Source organism: Leiobunum rupestre, chromosome 9, assembly GCF_980474605.1.
Source record: "Leiobunum rupestre chromosome 9, qqLeiRupe1.1.hap1, whole genome shotgun sequence".
Taxonomy (NCBI): Eukaryota; Metazoa; Arthropoda; class Arachnida; order Opiliones; family Sclerosomatidae; genus Leiobunum; species Leiobunum rupestre.
Window position 1 is genome coordinate 14,625,889 of NC_143392.1, and position 20,852 is coordinate 14,646,740.

At 37.9% G+C, this 20,852-nt stretch overlaps 2 protein-coding genes across 2 annotated transcripts; both read left to right on the top strand.

Moving 5' to 3' along the window:
• Window positions 1–11,977: 11,977 nt before the first annotated feature.
• On the top strand, window positions 11,978–13,826 carry LOC149926627 (uncharacterized). The gene is made up of 3 exons (XM_090157724.1): window positions 11,978–12,372; window positions 12,433–12,816; window positions 13,315–13,826. Exons 1-3 carry the CDS (start codon window positions 11,978–11,980, stop codon window positions 13,715–13,717), a joined length of 1,182 nt encoding a protein of 393 aa, XP_090013850.1. The 3' UTR covers window positions 13,718–13,826.
• Window positions 13,827–14,158: 332 nt separating this feature from the next.
• On the top strand, window positions 14,159–15,474 carry LOC149926628 (uncharacterized). The gene is made up of 3 exons (XM_090157725.1): window positions 14,159–14,517; window positions 14,589–14,969; window positions 15,039–15,474. The coding sequence occupies exons 1-3, from the start codon at window positions 14,159–14,161 to the stop codon at window positions 15,421–15,423; spliced, it is 1,125 nt and encodes a 374-aa protein (XP_090013851.1). The 3' UTR covers window positions 15,424–15,474.
• Window positions 15,475–20,852: the final 5,378 nt, after the last annotated feature.

Here is a 20,852-nt window from a genome sequence, read left to right on the forward strand (position 1 = left end):
AAAATGGAATGGAAACGGATGGAATTATTAGATGAAAAATAAAACAGAGCGGCAACGGACGGAATTAATAAACGGAAAATAAAACGGGATGGAAACGGAGGGAATGAATAGACGAAAAATAAAACCGAGCGGAAACGGACGGAATTAATAGACGTAAAGTAAAACGGAATGGAAGCGGAGGGAATTAATAGACTAAAAATAAAACAGAGCGGAAACGGACGGAATTAATAGATGAAAAATAAAATGGAATGTAAACGGATGGAATTAATAGACTAAAAATAAAACGGAATGGAAACGGAGGGAATTAATAGACGAAAAATAAAACAGAGCGGAAACGGACGGAATTAATAGACGAAAAATAAAATGGAATGTAAACGGAAGGAATTAATAGACGAAAAATAAAACGGAATGGAAACGGAGGGAATTAATAGACGAAAAATAAAACAGCGAAAACGTATGGAATTAAAAGACGAAAAATAAAACGGAATGGAAATGGAGGGAATTAATAGACGAAAAATAAAACGGAATGGAAACGGAGGGAATTAATAGACGAAAAATAAAACAGCGAAAACGTATGGAATTTAAAGACGAAAAATAAAACGGAATGGAAACGGAGGGAATTAATAGACGAAAAATAAAACGGGTCGGAAACGGATGGAATTAATAGACGAAAAATAAAACAGAGCGGAAACGGACGGAATTAATATACGAAAAATATAACGGGATGGAATCGGATAGAATTAAAAGATGAAAAATAAAACGGAATGGAAGCGGAGGGAATTAATAGACGAAAAATAAAACGGGATGGAAACGGATAGAATTAAAAGACGAAAAATAAAATGGAATGGAAACGGATGGAATTAATAGACGAAAAATAAAACAGAGCGGAAACGGACGGAATTAATAGACGAAAAATAAAACGGGTCGGAAACGGATGGAATTAATAGACGAAAAATAAAACAGAGCGGAAACGGACGGAATTAATAGACGAAAAATATAACGGGATGGAAACGGATAGAATTAAAAGACGAAAAATAAAACGGAATGGAAGCGGAGGGAATTAATAGACGAAAAATATAACAGAGCGGAAACGGACGGAATTAATAGACGAAAAATAAAATGGAATGGAAACGGATGGAATTAATAGATGAAAAATAAAACAGAGCGGCAACGGACGGAATTAATAAACGAAAAAAAAACGGGATGGAAACGGAGGGAATGAATAGACGAAAAATAAAACCGAGCGGAAACGGACGGAATTAATAGACGTAAAGTAAAACGGAATGGAAGCGGAGGGAATTAATAGACTAAAAATAAAACAGAGCGGAAACGGACGGAATTAATAGATGAAAAATAAAATGGAATGTAAACGGATGGAATTAATAGACGAAAAATAAAACGGAATGGAAACGGAGGGAATTAATAGACGAAAAATTAAACAGAGCGGAAACGGACGGAATTAATAGACGAAAAATAAAACGGAATGGAAACGGAGGGAATTAATAGACGAAAAATAAAACAGCGAAAACGTATGGAATTAAAAGACGAAAAATAAAACGGAATGGAAACGGAGGGAATTAATAGACGAAAAATAAAACAACGAAAACGTATGGAATTAAAAGACGAAAAATAAAACGGAATGGAAATGGAGGGAATTAATAGACGAAAAATAAAACGGAATGGAAACGGACGGAATTAATAGACGAAAAATAAAACGGGATGGAAACGGATAGAATTAAAAGACGAAAAATAAAATGGAATGGAAGCGGATGGAATTAATAGACGAAAAATAAAACAGAGCGGAAACGGACGGAATTAATAGACGAAAAATAAAACGGGTCGGAAACGGATGGAATTAATAGACGAAAAATAAAACAGAGCGGAAACGGACGGAATTAATAGACGAAAAATATAACGGGATGGAAACGGATAGAATTAAAAGACGAAATATAAAACGGGATGGAAGCGGAGGGAATTAATAGACGAAAAATAAAACAGAGCGGAAACGGACGGAATTAATAGACGAAAAATAAAATGGAATGGAAACGGATGGAATTAATAGATAAAAAATAAAACAGAGCGGAAATGGACGGAATTAATTGACGAAAAATAAAATGGAATGGAAACGGATGGAATTAATAGACGAAAAATAAAACAGAGCGTAAACGGACGGAATTAATAGACGAAAAATAAAACAGCGGAAACGGACGGAATTAATAGACAAAAAATAAAACGGGATGGAAACGGATAGAACTAAAAGACGAAAATAAAACGGGATGGAAACGGATAGAACTAAAAGACGAAAAATAAAACAGAACGGAAACGGACGGAATTAATAGACGAAAAATAAATTGGGATGGAAACGGATGGAATTAATAGACGTAAAGTAAAACGGAATGGAAGCGGAGGGAACTAATAGACGAAAAATAAAACAGAGCGGAAACGGACGGAATTAATAGAAGAAAAATAAAACGGGATGGAAACGGATAGAATTAAAAGACGAAAAATAAAACGGAATGGAAGCGGAGGGAATTAATAGACGAAAAATAAAACAGAGCGGAAACGGACGGAATTATTAGACGAAAAATAAAACGGAATGGAAACGGATGGAATTAATAGATGAAAAATAAAACGGAATGGAAACGGACGGAATTAATAGACGAAAAATAAAACGGGATGGAAACGGATAGAATTAAAAGACGAAAAATAAAATGGAATGGAAACGGATGGAATTAATAGACGAAAAATAAAACAGAGCGGAAACGGACGGAATTAATGGACGAAAAATTAAACGGGATGGAAACGGATAGAATTAAAAGACGAAAAATAAAACGGAATGGAAGCGGAGGGAATTAATAGACGAAAAATAAAACAGAGCGGAAACGGACGGAATTAATAGACGAAAAATAAAATGGAATGGAAACGGATGGAATTAATAGACGAAAATTAAAACGGAATGGAAGCGGAGGGAATTAATAGACGAAAAATAAAACGGAACTGAAACGGACAGAAATCGAGTGCAGGGTAGCTTTCACGTAATAGATTAATGGCACACACCATACCATAAAGACAAACAATTTTTGGACCTTTAATTTTTGACCTCCAAAATGAAGAAAACTTCTTTCTGTAAGAAGGAGGGGTACTCGTGGTAGGGCGGTCGCTAGTACACAAAGCTCTGTAGATATCGATTTGGTTCAAAGTTTTGCCGCCGACAACTTTGCAAAACTCGAGATTGCTAAAACCTTAAAATTCTGTCAGAAGTTGGTGACGTTTATTTGGGGAGTGTGTAAGAACGCTTTTTACGGCAACAACAGCTTGCGTGTTTTAAAGATCCATTTTTGAAAGGCCACTTTCGCGCCCCAAAAGAGTTGATCCTAACGTACGACCTAAAACAGAAAGAAAGGTACAAGCTGTACGGGCGAACTTTACCCTCAATACTGGAATTTCCCGTTTCACCTCGCGTCTATTATAGGCGAGACCGAAATTTTCTTTCGTTTTTTGACCCATCTGTTCTATAAGGGTGGCGAGGTTAGTAGTGGCTTTTTCCGCGAGCGTGTGACCCTGCCAGTACTTTTATTGGATAATATCTGCCCCTTCTTTTGGCCTGGTGTATATTTGACATGAAATAAGTGTATTATATTGCTGGATCAATTGGGTTTTCCCCCATTCTTTTCACTCATTGTACCGTGAATCCGCGAGACAATTTATTTCCTAGAAATTTAATAGATTCTGAGATGAGATTTTATTAGTATAATCGAAAAAACGTTCCTTTCGATTGTCTATCCTAGCGATAAATTAGATAGACTACTTTTATTTCACCGTATATTGAATGCCGTTCATTTATTCCCAACACGCGCGTAAGATGATAAATTATTGGTTTGCATCAAAATGATTTTGATTCGTACGTGTACTGAAGCCTATACATTAAATAATGTTCGCGGATTTTAAAGAGGTTACGTAAATTATGGAACTTTTATTTTTCTGTTTCCCTGTTATTATCGTCACAGCTGTTTTAATGTATTTTCTTCCTCCAATTTCGGTTGCTACCCAACTAATCTTTTTTCATTGTTTATTTAATAGTCATTTATAATTTAGAACTTCCATATTTTACTGCAAATATTCAAACTTGAGACGTGCTTCGCACCGAAGGACGTATAGTTGTTTTTAATCGTTTATTTAATCTTACGTTGTTGTTGATACGTTAATGCAAACTCATTTCTTAGTTGAGGCATACAGACGGTTATGGTTGACTGTATCGTAGTTGAGGCATAGAAACGTTTTTGGTTGACTGTTTCGTAGTTGAGGCATACAGACGGTTATGGTTGACTGTTTCTTAGTTGAGGCATACACACAGTTATGGTTGCCCGTTTCGTAGCTGAGGCATACAGATGGTTATGGTTGACTGTTTCTTAGTTGAGGCTTACAGACAGTTATGGTTGCCCGTTTCGTAGTTGAGGCATACAGACGGTTATGGTTGCCTGTTTGGTTATGGTTGATCATTTCTTAGTTGAGTCATACAGATATTTATGGCTGACCGTTTTGTAGTTGAGGCATACGCATCTTTATCATGGTGGTTTGCGCTTTGTAAAAATAAATCCAATTTATATCACCGATGATTACATTATCGAGGGATGGTTTGTATAAAACCAATATTAAGATTAATAGATAAAATCAAACTGCAACAATATCATCTGTTTTAATGATTCCTGTATGACATTATCCACCTACACGGAGAGAGATGCTTCTATTATACCGCAGTGTCTTCTACCCTTACCAGAAGAAGACTACACGAGGAAAGGTGGAGGGGCGTGGTTTTTCATGAGGGAATCGGGAGGGAAACTGAGAGCTGCTCAGGCGAAGTGCTGACTGCTCTTCATAACGTCTCCGTCCTAGCTTCCACAAAACTTTGCTTCGTAACGGAGACAATGCCTTGTGGAAGGCAGGACGGATACGAAATGGAGAGCCAGTGGGCGCCTAGCCTCACGCATTCTCTGTTCACTTGAACACATTCTGACTTCTTCTTATTCATTTTATTATCGTTTGCTTTGTAGGGATGAGGAGTTTTGCCATTTACTCAATTGATTATTGTACATGGTCGACATAGGTTTCTCTCATCTTCGCCATTGAATAACCTCTCGAAGAGAGTAACGAAGATTAGCTTTCTAGATTAGATTTAAATTCGCAGTTTTTTCTTTTCCGTTGAGAAAGAAGAAGGGCCAACAGGGACCGGATGAGAAAGGATTCTTTTTTATTATCTCGTCCCTTTTAAATCAGTCTGTGCCTGGACGTAATTACTGGTTTTAGCGATGGTGGCGCGGACGCCTCCAATCTTCGCCGGTAATTATAGTCGCTTCACTGCGCCGCAATCTCGCCCGTACCAGACCAGAGGCACGTTGGCCTACCAGCAGTCCATCGCGTTACTGTTGCGGAGAGAGGATAAACCCTCCTCTTCCCCCCTCGTAAAAGCTAAGCGACACGGAGGCTTCTTGGGAGGGACCTTATTTGTTAGGCCACAACCTCGCCGCAACATAATTCTGTCCTTAGAACCATCCATGCATTTAGAAAGGAACTTATTATTCATCGCGCCGAACTTAGGAGCGACTGGCCATTGTGGCCGCCATCTTAGGTTCGTTCCTACCTCGAGGAAGCTATCCCAAAACGAGGCTGTTGGGATTAATTCAGCCCGTGAAATGTGTCGGAGCGCGTTCACCTCCCGGCTATCCTGATATGGGTGGTGCGGGCTTGTTATTGCATTAGTCCTTTCCTTCGTTGAGTAATTGCTTTCGATTTTCCGCAGCCTCTTTCTCTCTCCTTTACTCTTTTTCTTGTATTCGTGGCTGGCGGGGTGTACGTACGCGATTTCTTCATTATGAAAGAGACTTAAGTTCCTTACATCCCAAAAGGGTTTTCAAAGGTCGCAGTTTTGGTGGGTTTAAATTAAGGAAATTTTTCGGACACCTGAAAACACGCAATCGCTACCGTTTATTATGTAACGTTATTTATGTTTATTTGAAAATTTAATTTTTCTCCGTCACTCACTTGTATCTTTATGTATTCAATCTGGTTAGTTTTCATTCAAGGAAACGAAACTTTTGTGAACCGCCTCGATAACGATCACGAACTGTGGTCAGCTGCGGATTAACAAGCACCCGGCTTGATCTTCATTAGGGGCCCTGACCTTGATCTCACCTTGTCTCGAACCCTCTTACCTTTCAACAACTTTCTGGTCTCTAGGCTTAAGATTAATTAGGGGAGCCTAACCTTGCTCTAGTTTCGATTTGGGTCCGTTAATTTTAGGCTCCCTGGACTCGTCTCCAGCCCAATACTTTTAGGCTCCCTGGACTCGTCTCCAGCCCAATACATTTAGGCAAGTTCCAGGCCCCTAGGATTGAGCCTTTCAAGGCTCTCTGGCCTCGTCCCCGGTCCAATACTTTTAGGAAAGTTCCAGGCCCCTAGGCTTAAGCCTTTCAAGGCTCTCTGGCCTCGTCTCCGGTCCAATACCTTTAGGCAAGTTCCAGGCCCCTAGGCTTAAGCCTTTCAAAGCTCTCTGACCTCGTCTCCGGTCCAATACCTTTAGGCAAGTTCCAGGCCCAGAGGCTTAAGCCTTTCAAAGCTCTCTGACCTCGTCTCCGGTCCAATACTTTTAGGAAAGTTCCAGGCCCCTAGGCTTAAGCCTTTCAAGGCTCTCTGTCCTCGTCTCAAGTCCAATACCTTTATGCCAGTTCCAGGCCATTAAACCTACATATGTATGGAACCTCTGGCCTCGTCCCTGGTTCCCTAAACTTAAAGTTTGGGGGGGGGGGGCGCTAAAAGACATCTTGAGCTATGGGTGTAATAACAAATGATCAAGTCACATGAAAAGCTTAAGCGTCAAGGATTGGAACGCATACAACGAAATCTTTCCCGTTTCTATCTGAAATATCCTCGACCAAATTGATCTGGTCATATTCCTTAGGGAAAACGCTTTCTGAACGCTAGACAATCACTTGACCATGAATGTCCGACGGTCTTGCCCTACTTACTATCTGAAGTTAGCTAGATAATGGGTTTTTCTTCAGGAGTGGCCGAACTTGGAATTATTTGCCTCTCACCTCTCAAACCAACAATTTCGTTTGATGATCTCGGGATAATTATTTGTTGATTGGATTGCTTAAAATTCGTAATTTCATTTATTTAAATTCATTTCATATTGTTCAAAACCTTTTCTCTTAATTTAATTTTACATTTTGTTTTTTATTTAATATATGTTTGTAAATTTCCTGGTAACCACCCACAACAGACTTTGCCTCTTTAGGTTGCCTGCAAAGTGTTTGCGAAATAAATATTATTATTATTAAATGTGTAATTATCATTTGGTGCTTCAGGAATAGAATGTAGTCTCTGAAACGCAGATTGACTTATACGAACCCCACTTTTAACTCTACAAAAAGCCTGAGGAAGTGAGCACTTTTTTAGGAACTGTTTTTCTCGTCTCACTCTTTTAACAAAGAGCCCCAAGAGCAGTGAAGTAATTACTTGGGAAGTGCAGCATTTTTATCTACGGAATGAAAACGGCGGAAAAAATGTACGGCGCTGAGTTACTGAGAGAGATAAAGACTGCCGTTGCGAGCCTAGTCTGTTCAAAGGGCCACTCCACTTTCCCTTATCGCGGTTTTTAGGCGCTTTTTCCGAACGAGAAATTAAGAGCACCCCCTATTTTTTCACTTATTTTGACCTCGAAAATGAGAAGGTCAAACGCTTCACAATGGGTATAAGTTTTTTTTTGCGGCAGTTCTAACAGGAGACATCCCGAAGTGTAACCCACCGATTTTGTTCAAACTCGGGGGATTGGTAGACCTTCATGCATCATGAAAAATCCTAAAGGGAATTTATTCAATGGGCAACCGTTTTGCCATGGCAACGAAAATGTTTTTTGACAACACAAAATATTAAATTTTCCCATTGAAAATAACATGGGATTTTGTCCTCAAATTGATCAAAAGTTGATCAGTTTTTTGGTCAATTTATATCTATTTTTTCTATTTTGGTCATTTTCGAAATTTTGAAATTTGTTAAAATTTTTTCACAGGGGGGCCCTAGTAATCGTTCAGAATCCCATGTTATTTTCAATGGGAAAATTTAAATTTGTTGTTGTCAAAAACATTTTTCGTTGCCATGGCAAAACGGTTACCCATTGAATAAATTCCCTTTAGGATTTTTCAAGTTACATGAAGGTCTACCAATCCCCCGAGTTTGAACAAAATCGGTGGGTTACACTTCGGGATGTCTCCTAGTAAGTGAAGTAGAGAGGGTATTGGGAGCAGGGTTGGACCTAAGGCACTAGTCATGACATTTAAGTTTTAGCTTTTAAAATTAATCGAAATCTAAGGGCTCACTAGTCAATTTGACTGCATAAATAATAACGGATATGGCGTATCATAAATTCATCATTCATCAATCCCATTATTTTTTAAAAATCACATCATGTAACTAAAGTGATAATAAACTCCTGTATTATATCTGACGGGTAAAGCAAAATATTGGCTGTCCGTCTTGTTTTTATACCCCCATTTTTACCCCCACTAGTCAGTGACTAGTAAAATAAATTAAGATAGGAGGCTCACTATTCAGGCTGCCTACTAAAATAATATCCTTATGTCCAACCCTAACTTGGAGTAACGTAGAATATGTCAAAGGAAGAAAATGTATTCTTGGTGAGGTAGAGTAGGAAATTAAAAAGATGCGCAATTTAATAGAACGTTTCAGGTAAAAACAAAGCGATAATACCAAATGTAGTAAAACACCGAGCATACCACTCTTATATGTAAAAAAAAATTTAGAAGTTTTCGACTCTCTAATTACGTTTAATTATCAAGTGAAAACTGGATTTTAATATTTCATTTCTTATACATTTTATAACTTGAATATCCTTTATAATTGAATTGTATTTCTTCGCCATCTTAAGAGTATAATTAAATTTATTCCAATGGTAGGAACTCCAAAACACTCCGCGTAAGATTTCAAAGGCGATTCAGTTCGAAAAATCATTTCCAACGTGCATATACAAATTCTATCTTTCTACTCGGACGAATTTATTTCCAATTTGCATTAATTTGTCCAAGAATTTATAGCTCGGGGGGAAGAAAGGGGGAGGAGGGGGAGCCTTTGCGTAATAATTTTTCAGTTTCCGAGATAGCTGTTGCTGCTTTTTTTAGACTCTCCTTCACGTCATTATTCGAGATTCCAAACTAAGAAAGCTCGTCTCGATGGATTCCTGGGGGCCATTTCAATTTGCAATCGTATGAAGTTGAAGCTCTATGTAAGATCCTTCTTCGCTGCTTTCTAAAGACGGTGGAAGGGAACAGACTTTACCCGTTTATTAGTCTTCGCGCTAAGTATCGGGTGAATTTCATCTTCTTTACTCGACGCATTTTCCAATTTATCTTTTCTTCCGAGTATATTCGAAGCTCAACAAATTTTACTATCTGCCAAAAAAAAAGAAAGGCTTTTAGAATGCTCCTAGATTTGAGATTTTTTCCCCGAGTAATTGAGATAAGAGAAAAAATCCTTTTCTGACTATTAGTATCTTCTAATATTATTTTACGCTTTGGGCTTTTTCCGGGCTTGTATCTAATGATGGATATATAAAATTTTGCAGCTTCGCTTACTTGCTTACGGCGGATTTCTCCTTAACTTAATTTTAAGATGATATTAAGTTTCGAAGATTTAACTAGTTTTCAATAAATGATTTATTTAGGTGGACATTTTGGTACTGTTTTTATCGGGCTCACCACCAACGAACCCAGGATTTTAGCTTAATTTATTTATTATGGAGAAAAGAACTGAGTTAGTTTCCGAGAGTTTGACGTTGATATTTTCGATTAAACAATGTTTTGGAATAAAATTATTTTCCAATTGAATATTTTAAATTACGGAGGTTGAAACCTTAGGCATTTGACGTGGTATTTCTCTGCCGCTAGCTTTACACACTTGGCCCTATATCCAGTCTCCCTTAACAATTTCCCAATCATTATACGCCAACAGAATATTTATTTATGTTTTATTAAATTTTTTTGTATAAAGAATCCGATTTGTCGGTAAACTCGAAAACTATCGCATAAGAACTGCGAGTAGCGCATTGATACAAAATAAATGCGGCAAATATGGTTCTGCTTTTTTTACAGGGGGAAAGGCTATGGTAGATAGCGCATGCGCAGTCGTTCTTTTTATCTATAAGATAATTTACCCCTCTGCAAGGCCTCTTGCGTTGCCCTTTAATAATAAATAATCTTGGTAGCTCATTGGTTCCCTAAAACTGACCCCTTCCGGCGCGATTGAAGCTTGAAGCGCATGCCAGTGACGTTTTCGATCCCCCCCCCACTTGTGCCGGGAGAAAATTCGACCATGATGGCCCCAGATCCTTAAGCATAAATAAAAACCTTCTTCTTATTATAATACAATGTATACCATATAAATGAAAATTCATAGAAAATACAGTTTGGGGAAGTGGGAAATTTAAAAAAAAACCAACATAATACAGGAAATGAACAAGAATTTAGATAATTCATTGATAATAATAATAATTATTATTATCAGCTAGGCTAGAACCCAAGGCACGAACATAGGCTCGAGTCAGCTAGCGACTGTTAATGCATTTAATTCAAATGGTTGGGTTACAATGCGTTGGAGGGTGGTAGTTAGCTCTTCATGCCACACTAGCCAATAGCTCCCTACATTAACTATTGCCGCTAACAAGTTGGGCAAGCTCCCAAACTACCCTTTAGTTATAGCCTTATATCTCGTTAACTATTAATATTAGAATTATCAAAATTATTTTAAGCACTAGAAGAAGGTTCAGCCTATTAATAAAAATATAATTCGATTGTGTAATTCTTAAAACTAAAACGTTCAGCTTGAACGAAAAAGAGGTTTTTACTATAGTCTTCCCCCTTAAAGTTATTATTTATAAATTACCAGTAACAAAAGTAGCAAAATAACCATTTTCCCTCATGGTCTGATAATTATCAGCTAGGCTAATCCCAAGGCACCACCTTAGGCCTAAGTCATCAAGCGAATTTTAAAACCATTAATTAAGGTGACCGGGTTACAATGCGTAGTAGGGTCGTGGTTAGCCCTTCATGCCACGCGAGCCAACAGCTCCCTACACTTACTATAACCTTTAGTTATAGTTTAGTTCAGCAAGTTTTTATGGAAGGGAAAAATCACTTAATCCAGTGGGGAGAGAACTTGCAAACTCAACGCAGGAGTTGTTCCGAGTTTTCACCCAGTGCCACAATCTGGGATCAAACCCAGCACCAATTGCTGTGAGGCGAAAGTGCTAACTACTCCGCCACCCCACACTCGTTGGTATGGCCCCGCCAGTGACACCATCCAACCAACAGGGTGACGTTACTTATTAAAGCTACTATAGAAAATTGTAATATACATGGAAAAACAAAATTGTGCAATATTTTATCTGTTATCACTAAAATTAAGGATAATGCCTTTGGTTGAAAATGAGAAAACGCTATTTACGTTCGTTGACTACAAAATTCGCACGCGTTTCTCGAATTAAAAAGCAGAATTCGACAACAGGTATATCAAGAAGGAAAGAAAAACAGTATATTCCGGAATTTTTTCCTTGTCCGTAAACGATTTAATAGCGCAGTTGTTAAGTATATTTCGAAGGCCTCTCGGCGTACAAGTGACAATGTACATTAGAGAGGTTAAGCACCGGAGTTTATGTACGGGAATGATTGGGTTTCCGTAGCGTCTTGTAGACAACGTGGCAATTCTATTGATGAATTCGTAAAGTCCTCCAGCGATTGCTTAACTTCCCTATTAAAGTAAGCACGTTTACATTCCATCTGAATTTTGATTTATTTTTCCTTATTACGGATCACGACATTTGGCTCGGCATTATCCGCCGTGCCTTTAATCCCTACGAACGAGATGAAAGACATCCTATAAGGTATATCGCTATTAGAATCCTGGAAACATGGATTTAAATAGTTCAATCGGAGTTGAGGAAAATTCTTTGTTCCATCCTTCGTCGCCACTGTCCGTTAAGCGAGATGTCCTCCCTGAAGTTTACGTCTATTTCGGACCCAACATGACCGTGGATGACGTTGCCCACGAATACTGGACCAGAAGACACGGGACCCGGATTGTCCCGATGGAAGTGACTCTGGCGATATGTTTGTGCGGAGCTATCTTAAATACTTTGAACATTGTCGTCTTTAATCGCAAATCGTTGCGAAATTCTATCAGTTGTTTGTTGATGGCTTTCGAGTTGTCCAATATCGTAATCTTCCTCAGTTACTTCGTACAAGCGATCGACTATTTTGCGACCACGGATTACATTTTCACCTTCACTTGGACGTTTTTCTTGAGGTAAATATGTACGATAAAAATGTCTTTGAACCCAAATTTATGGTTAGGTTGTATTCGTAGGATATTACCGTTTATGCGTCACAGCAGCGCCGCGGCTACCAGTTGGTTTGCCGCTTCCATCGGCGTCTGGCGTTGCATAGCCGTTGCCTACACTCTCAAGGCCAATAAGTGGCTGACCAGGTCAAGGTCACACAAGTTGGTGTTATTCATCTGCGTCCTATCGATAGTTTTGGGGATCCCGTCTTTGTTTATTGCCGATTCCTATCGGGAGAACTGCCACGAATCTCCGTCCTCCGACTCCAGGACAATCCACGTTCTGCTACCAAACCCGTTTTACTACAAGCATCGTCTGCTTTTGGTAATCATTTCCTTGTTGACCAATTTTATCATACCTGGTTTTGTGTTGGTCATATCTACCACGTACCTCATTCATTCGCTTTACAGGTATTATTACAAATATATAATATATCTCTTACGGGACAAGCTTATTTATTATTAATGTAATTAGAAATAAATTATAAACAAATAAAAATTGGTGGAAATATAATGATAATAATAATTATTATAATCAGCTAGCCAAGACACGTCCATAGGCCCCGAGTCAGGAGTGCCATTATTCCAAGTGGGCAGTTTACGAAGCGTAAGGAAGTGGTGACAAGCCCTTCACATCACGCGAGCCAGCCGCCCCCTTAACTTACTATTACTCTTAGCCTTTGCAAGTTTTTGTGAAAAGGGTTCAAAATCCCCTTTAACCAATGGGAAAAGAACGTTATTCCAAAATTTCACCTATACGGTTAGGCTTAGTGCTTACCGCTAAGCCTTAGCTAACGAAATTTTCATTTATTTTGTGAAAAGTCCTAATTCAGAGATATATTGTTTACTTATATTCAATTTTTGTAACTGGCCTCGTGTTCTAGTATTTTGACGATGTCCCGTTTCCAGAGCCAGCAGCTTGCGAAAAAAACTCTCCAAGAGAATGCCGAGCCGCACTAGCGAAAGTGTCGCCACGACTACTACGAGTTCCGACCACAAAGACAAGAGCGTCAGTGTTATGATGGTGGCAGTCCTGCTGGTATATCTTTTCACGTGGTTGCCGTACTTCGCAGCCTCCATCGTATATTTCGCCTACAAGGATAAATACGCGTCGGGACAAGTGAGCTGGAACCCCATGACTGTTGTTCGGTACTTGGTGATGGACGATACGTTAGTCTTGTTCAACAACACGTGCACGTTCTTCATTTATTACAATATGAGTGAAAACTTTCGAACCGAGTTTTGGCGGATGGTCTCGCGGACGAAAAAAAACGTATCCATCAGTCAAACCTCCATTCGATCCCGAATTTGAGGCATGTTACGGTGATTTCCCACGCGGTTTTTTACGGAGTTGTATTAAGCAACGTGGTGTAATCCGCGTCGATTGTTTAAGCGACTACTATTTTTAAATTACCTTTGACCAACCCGGATTCACTCGTTATTTCAAATTGCTCAAGTATTATTATTAATTTTGTTTTCGCTGGGTGTTTTACTTTTAGAATAAATTCTACAAAGCACATCTATAGATGACGACGTAATTTATAAAACTTTTAACGCCGCAAAACTCGTTCCTAGAGAAAAACCCGGCTGTGGAAACGGAAACGTAAAAATCTCTCTTCGATGAAAATAAAAACTAAAAAAAAAAACAAGTTTTAGTTCGAGTCCTCGGAGCGTTTGGTCTCGTTAGAGTTGGTAAGATTATAAAAGGGTTAACACCGAGCGCACTATCACTAGTTGTCAAAACCAATAAAGCATGTCGGCCAACCATTCTTTCGCTTTGTCCAAATATTACTCTTTCGATATTTACATTTTTATGAACTACGGTTCGAACGACACTTTCGAAGACGTGTCGCGATTCTTTTTAGCAAGATTTCGCGGAATTAGAATCGTTCCCATCGAAGTCACGCTTGCGGTTTGTTTCATCGGGCTGATTTTGAACTCCGTCAATGTGTGGTGCTTCTCCAGAAAGTCCGTTTACAACTCGCTGAGTCTCTTTCTCATCGCCTTCGAGATCGCCAATATGCTGACCTTCGTCACGCATATCTTGCTAGCTGTCCATTACTACAATCCAGAAGGCTACCTGTTCAGTTTCACCTGGATGATAGTAAGCCGGTAAATATATCTCATTTTATTTCAATTTTAAGGGTTTTGAGTTTCTCAGTTTTTCCGAAATTTATTCGTAGATTCGTGAAATCGTTGCGAATCGTTGGAACCTTTTCTTCGGCGTGGCTAGCTGTCGCGATCGGTATTTATCGATGTCTGGCCGTTACCAGCCGAACCCCGATACTAACTCGAAAACTTTACTCGAAGACCGTTATCGTCGCTATTTTAGTCATTTCAGTCACCTTACTTTGCGCATATTGCTTCATCGCTTCTTACGAAGTTATGGCGTTGAGGATATCGAAAAACAGCAACGAAACGCGCATCGTTTATAAGTTTATCCCACGGGAAGTTTATTACCAAAACGTTGTCTTCTTAGCCACTCTGGGTAATATATTAATTGTAACCCTGCCTCTACTGATCATGATAATTACAACGTCGTATCTAGTGTGTTCGCTATACAGGCAAGTGAAACATATTTTTAACACATCAGGTCTTATATAGTTAAATGTTTGGTTTTTATATAATTTCAGAGCCGCCGCGGTTCGTAGAAGCATTTGCAACTCCAAATCAAGTCTTTCCATGATTTGCCAAAAGCAACGAAGGGATCGCAATGTCAGTCTGATGTTGATTGTGGTCCTCTTCACCTTCGTCCTGGGTTACGTGCCTCATATCATCATTCAAATTCTCTACATTATGTATCATAAACTCTACCTACCTGGGTTGATCAGTTACAACCCTGAGATGTTCATCAGGGGTGTTCTAGTAAATGATATGTACATTCTCCTTTCAAATGCATTTTCGTTCTTCATCTATTATTTTATGAGTTCCAATTTCCGGAGTGTGATAGACAATCGACTCCGTAAACCGTTGATAAACTGTTTTAATTTTAAAAATAAAACTACTAACGACACGTGATTTAACTCTTTAGCGATTTTATATTATTAAGCTCCTCTACATATGGAATTAGGTAACAATCAACTTATTTTTTTTCCTCCACGAATTATATGGTTTTTATTAAAAAATATAAATATGTTAGTTTGTGTTATTTAAATTTAAAATTTTTTTTAGTCAGTTTGAGTTACTTTTAAGGGAAAAACCCCTTGAATGTTATGAATTATGTCATTTCAGAATCAGTTTCCCTGTCGTTTAGAATAATTATTCTTTGGGATAAAAGTATGATGCGTATTCTCTAAATGGTTTTGATTTATTTTATTTACCCGTTAGTTATTTCAAAAATCTTAAACCATAAATTTTGACCATTTTTAAATAATTTTTTTTATGACAATGACGTAAGAGATGGATGGGGTTTGTTGGCGTTTTAAGTGACATTTTCTCGATGTTTCTGAGATTCTGTTTTTATATTATCTATTGCAGTTTCAATGCTTTTAAAGAAATAAAAACTCCTGTGTTTTAATTTGTTTACTCTGCGACCGAAATATGAATAAAATGTTTACCGCCTCATTTCATAATTGTCAAAGTAACCAAACCAGATCTAATAATCGGTCACCATCACTCATTGTCTATCATAGACCATGATAATCTAAGGATAAACACTCGATAGTGGCATGACAGAGCTAGAGATTACCAAAGAAATAAATACTTGTTGACAAGACAATCAATGGAATAAGAAGTTGTTGACAAGCCTATCAATGGAATAAGTACTTGGTGACAAGACTATCAATCTAATAAATACTTGTTGACAAGATCAATGGAATAAATTCTTGTTGACAAGATCAATGGAATAAATTCTTGTTGACAAGACTATCAATGAAATAAATACTTGTTAACAAGACTATCAATGGAATAAGTAATTGTTGACCAGATTTTCAATGGAATAAGTACTTGTTGACAAGACTACCAAGGGAAAAAATACTTGTTGACAAGCCTATCAATGGAATAAGTACTTGTTGACAAGACTACCAAGGGAACAAATACTTGTTGACAAGACTATCAATGGAACAAATACTTGTTGACAAGACTATCAATGGAACAAATACTTGTTGACAACAGGGGTGGATTAACACTTTCGGCGCCTCTAAAGGGCTGGTCAGCTAAGTAGGGGCAAGCCAAGTACTTCGACCATGAGGTTTGGCGCCCCTAGAAAAATTCCGCTCTAGGCACGTGCCTACTCTGCCTAATGGTTAATACGCACCTGGTTGACAATTCTATCAATGGAATAAATACTTGTGGACAAGACTACCAATGGAATAAATACTAGTGGACAAGACTATACCAATGGAATAAATACGTGTCGAGAAGGCTATCAATGGAATAAATCGAGATGAATACTTCTCGGGAAGGCTATCAATTGAATAAATAGTTGTTGACAAGAATACCAATGGAATAAATACTTGTTGACAAAAATACCAATGGAATAAATACTTGTTGACGAGAATACCAATGGAATAAATACTTGTTGACGAGAATACCAATGGAATAAATACATGTTGACGAAAATACCAATGGAATAAATAAATGTTGACGAAAATACCAATTAAATAGATACTTGTTGACGAGAATACCAATTGAATAATCAGACCTCTTGCTTGGTGAGGTTTGAACTCTTGATTAGACTACCCGAGGTGTTTATCACCGATTTGGTTCAAAATCAAAGTTGAAATAGTAACAGTTAAATTTCAGTGAATTGGGTTAAGTCGAATAAATTAGGTAAATGCAAAAAAATTAGATAATTTCAATGTCAGAATTTACGTTAAATTAAAGCATTTTGTATAACTATTAATTTGAGAAATTATAATTGTAATTGAGTAATTGAAGGTAAATGGAATCTGTCGTGTAATGATGTTTCAGATTTTACATCTGAAGTTTCTAATAATTTTAGCCGCGCCCAGCATTCCTTCCCTATAAAGAAATATTTACTTCTTTGAAAATTTCAATTTCAAGGCCGCCATTTAACTGGATACATAATTAATCAATTTGTTTTATGTTTCGACGAGGAACGGGGAAATCCCTGGATAATCGCCAGCGGCTTTAAACACTCTCTTATATATTACGTATTCACGCTTAAGAATCACACCTCGAATGAATGTCTATCGTTAAGAAACCATGTAGTTTTTGTCATTTAATTCCATATTTTAAATATATCATTAACTGCGTGTATGCAAATGGTTTTTTCTTTAATTCCCAAAGAGGTATAAAATATATTCGTTTCTATTATAGTTAGTAACCTACGGTTATAGAGTTCTTGTTTTTTACTTCGATTGGAGTTTGACGTTAACGTCCTTGGAACATAATTACCTCCCACAGCGAGAAGATAACAAAATTGTGTCTTTGCAACATATGAATTTTTTTACATCAAACCTCTATAATGCTTTAGGACAATTAACTTCGGGATATTCTTTTTGTTTTAGGATTGAGATATTCAAACGAGCGTAGGTGGATAAGGATTATTTGTTATCCGGGAGTGAGACATCGGATGTATTTCACGATAATGTTTCAAAAGCGGTTGACGCCATAAAACTGGTTTTGACAGAGAGACCCGGCTGTGGAAACGGAAATGCTGGATTCGTAATTCCTCATAACACCGGTACCGCGTTGTAAATTCTCAACTATGAAATTTCATTGTAGAGAAAAACAAGTTTCGGGTTGAGTTCCCGTAGTGCTCCGTCTGAGCGTCTCGTTAATTACATTCTTAAAATTACATAAGGCTGCGACTTAAGGGCGATATCGTGAGTGAGTTGTCAAAGTCTTTCTGAGACATGTCAGCAAACCAGTCTTTCAGTTTATCGAAATGCCACGCTTTCGATATTTACGTTTTTTTAAAGTTCGATCTGAACGACACTTTCGAAGACGTGTCACGATTCTACTTAAACAAATTTCGCGAATTTAGAGTCTTACCGATAGAAGTAACTCTTTTAATTTGTTTCATCGGGCTGATTCTGAACTCGGTCAATGTGTGGGGGTTCTCCAGAAAGTCCGTCTACAACTCGCTGAGTCTCTTCCTCATTGTCTTCGAGATCTCAAACATGCTGACCTTTTCCACCCACATCTTTCTAGCTATTCATTATTACATGCCGAAAGGCTACCTGTTCACGTTCGCCTGGATGATAGTAAGCCGGTAAGTATCTCTTTTTTATTATTTAAATGTTTACGATTTCTGTTTTACACCATAGTTTTGCGCTTCGAAAATTGTTTGATAGAATGGGAAAATCGTTGAGAGTAGCTTCTGCTTGTTCTTCAAACTGGCTGGCAGTCGCAATTGCTCTTTATCGTTGTCTGGCCGTCAGCAGCCCAATACCGATCCTCTCAAGGACAGTGAACTCCAAAGCCGTGATCACCTCTATTTGCGGAATATCAATTGCTTTACTATGTGGCCTGTGTTTCGTGGTGTCTTACGAAGTGGCTTTCTTGAAAATATCTAAGGATACCAACGAAACGCGTATCATATATAAGTTTGTCCCTCGTGAGGTTTATTACAGGCACGTTATCATCTACGCCACTTTGGCTAATATATTAATTGTAATTCTGCCTCTACTACTCATGATAATTTCAACAGTGTATCTAGTATGTTCACTTTCTAGGTTAGTAAAACATTAGAAAATATTTTAAAGACTTCAGTCAGTATAGTTGAAACTGTTCACAATTTCAGAGCGACAGCCGTTCGTAAAACCATTTGCCACGTTAAGACAAGTACCGCCATGATTTGTCAAAAGCAACGAAGAGATCGAAACGTCAGCCGGATGTTGATTGTGGTACTTTTCACCTTTGTCCTGGGCTGGGTCCCTCACATCATCATTCAAGTTTTGTACATTCTCTATCATAAGCTATACCTGCCAGGCCTGATTAGTTGGAACCCTGAACTCTCAATTAAGGTTATTTTGTTGGATGATGTATTTATTCTTCTCACAAATGCCTTTTCCTTCTTTATCTATTATTTTATGAGCTCCAATTTCAGAGGTGTGGTTGACAACCAACTCCTAAAGCCGTTGAAGAATTGTTTTAAATTTAAAAATAAAACAAAGATCATTAGTTGACTTATCTCTTAAACGATACTTTCCTTGTAAATAGGGAAAATAAATAACTTTTAACATTTTTTTATAGCAATGATTTTAGCTAGGCTTTAGCTATAGTTTGGAATTGGAGGTTCTAGGAATTTTAATGGAATTGGCGGCTCCATTGATATTAGACGCTAAGACTCGGTCATGAGACGATGAACGTGTTAAATTCGAGAGTCTAGGTACTTGAATTATTATTATTATTATTATGTCCGCTTGCAAATAAACCGCAGTTATTTAGAACACGTTCGTGGGATTTGGAAATTTCAACCCAGTCGGACTTAATATACTAGGTTGGAGGAGCTGCCGATAACGACATCTATCGTACCAATAGGAAATTACCAGGGCCGGATTAACCAATAGGCCGAATAGGCCTGAGCCTAGGGCACCAAGCCTACAAGGGGCACCAAGAGTGTTCGAAAAAAAATAAAAGTACAAAACTTTAATCATTTGCTTTTCACAAAATATTTTCCGAAGTAATTTTAGTAAATGCGTCCACCCCTATGAACCAAAAACGTTTGATTGTCACATTCTCTGACGGACTGCCGTCAAGCCTCTGACGACATACTAAATCTGGCAGCAAAATGATTTTCCTTCCATTTCTCAATTATAAATTGAGAGAGCGCCTAGGGCCCCATAAAGTCTTAATCCAGCCCTGGAAATTACAATAGAGCCACCACTAGCTTTAAGCTTCCTCTAGAAAAAGACTAGGATGAAGAGTAGGATTGAAGACAGTTAAGTAGCATCTATTCACTCCAATATTACTCGCTGATGTTTTAATTTGGTTTCCGTTTGATGTGCAATTTATTGACCCCATGGGGAATGGGCCTTGAAACTTGTCTGGTAAGGAAACCCTCTGCGGAAACGGAAAACAACGCATATCCTCTTCATTTCGAAACGATTCATCGTTATGAAATGGCGTAAAGTCGTAGGTAAATCCTTTTAGAGTGTACACACCTCGTTTCATTTAAAATTTATCAAAATGATCGAAACTTTATCAGATAATCGAAACTCGGTACCGGGGTAAAAAACGTTTTTTATCAATCTGCCTTAGGATAATGAATTTAGTACTAGCATAGTGTAATGATTTGATGACATCAAGAATGGTTTCATCATACGTTTATATTGTACTAGCTCCCTATAACTTAGAATCGTACATAGGCTGTGCTTTAAAGGGGAACGGCCAATTCCAACTTATAGGGAGCTAGTATATTATAAACTTATGGTTTTTTATTTATAGCTAGTGATTCAGCCTTCTGTATCATTGTCTGTCTTGCTTCAGCGACGGGAACTTCCTGATTCGTTTTTATTGTAGTATTAATTATACGCACA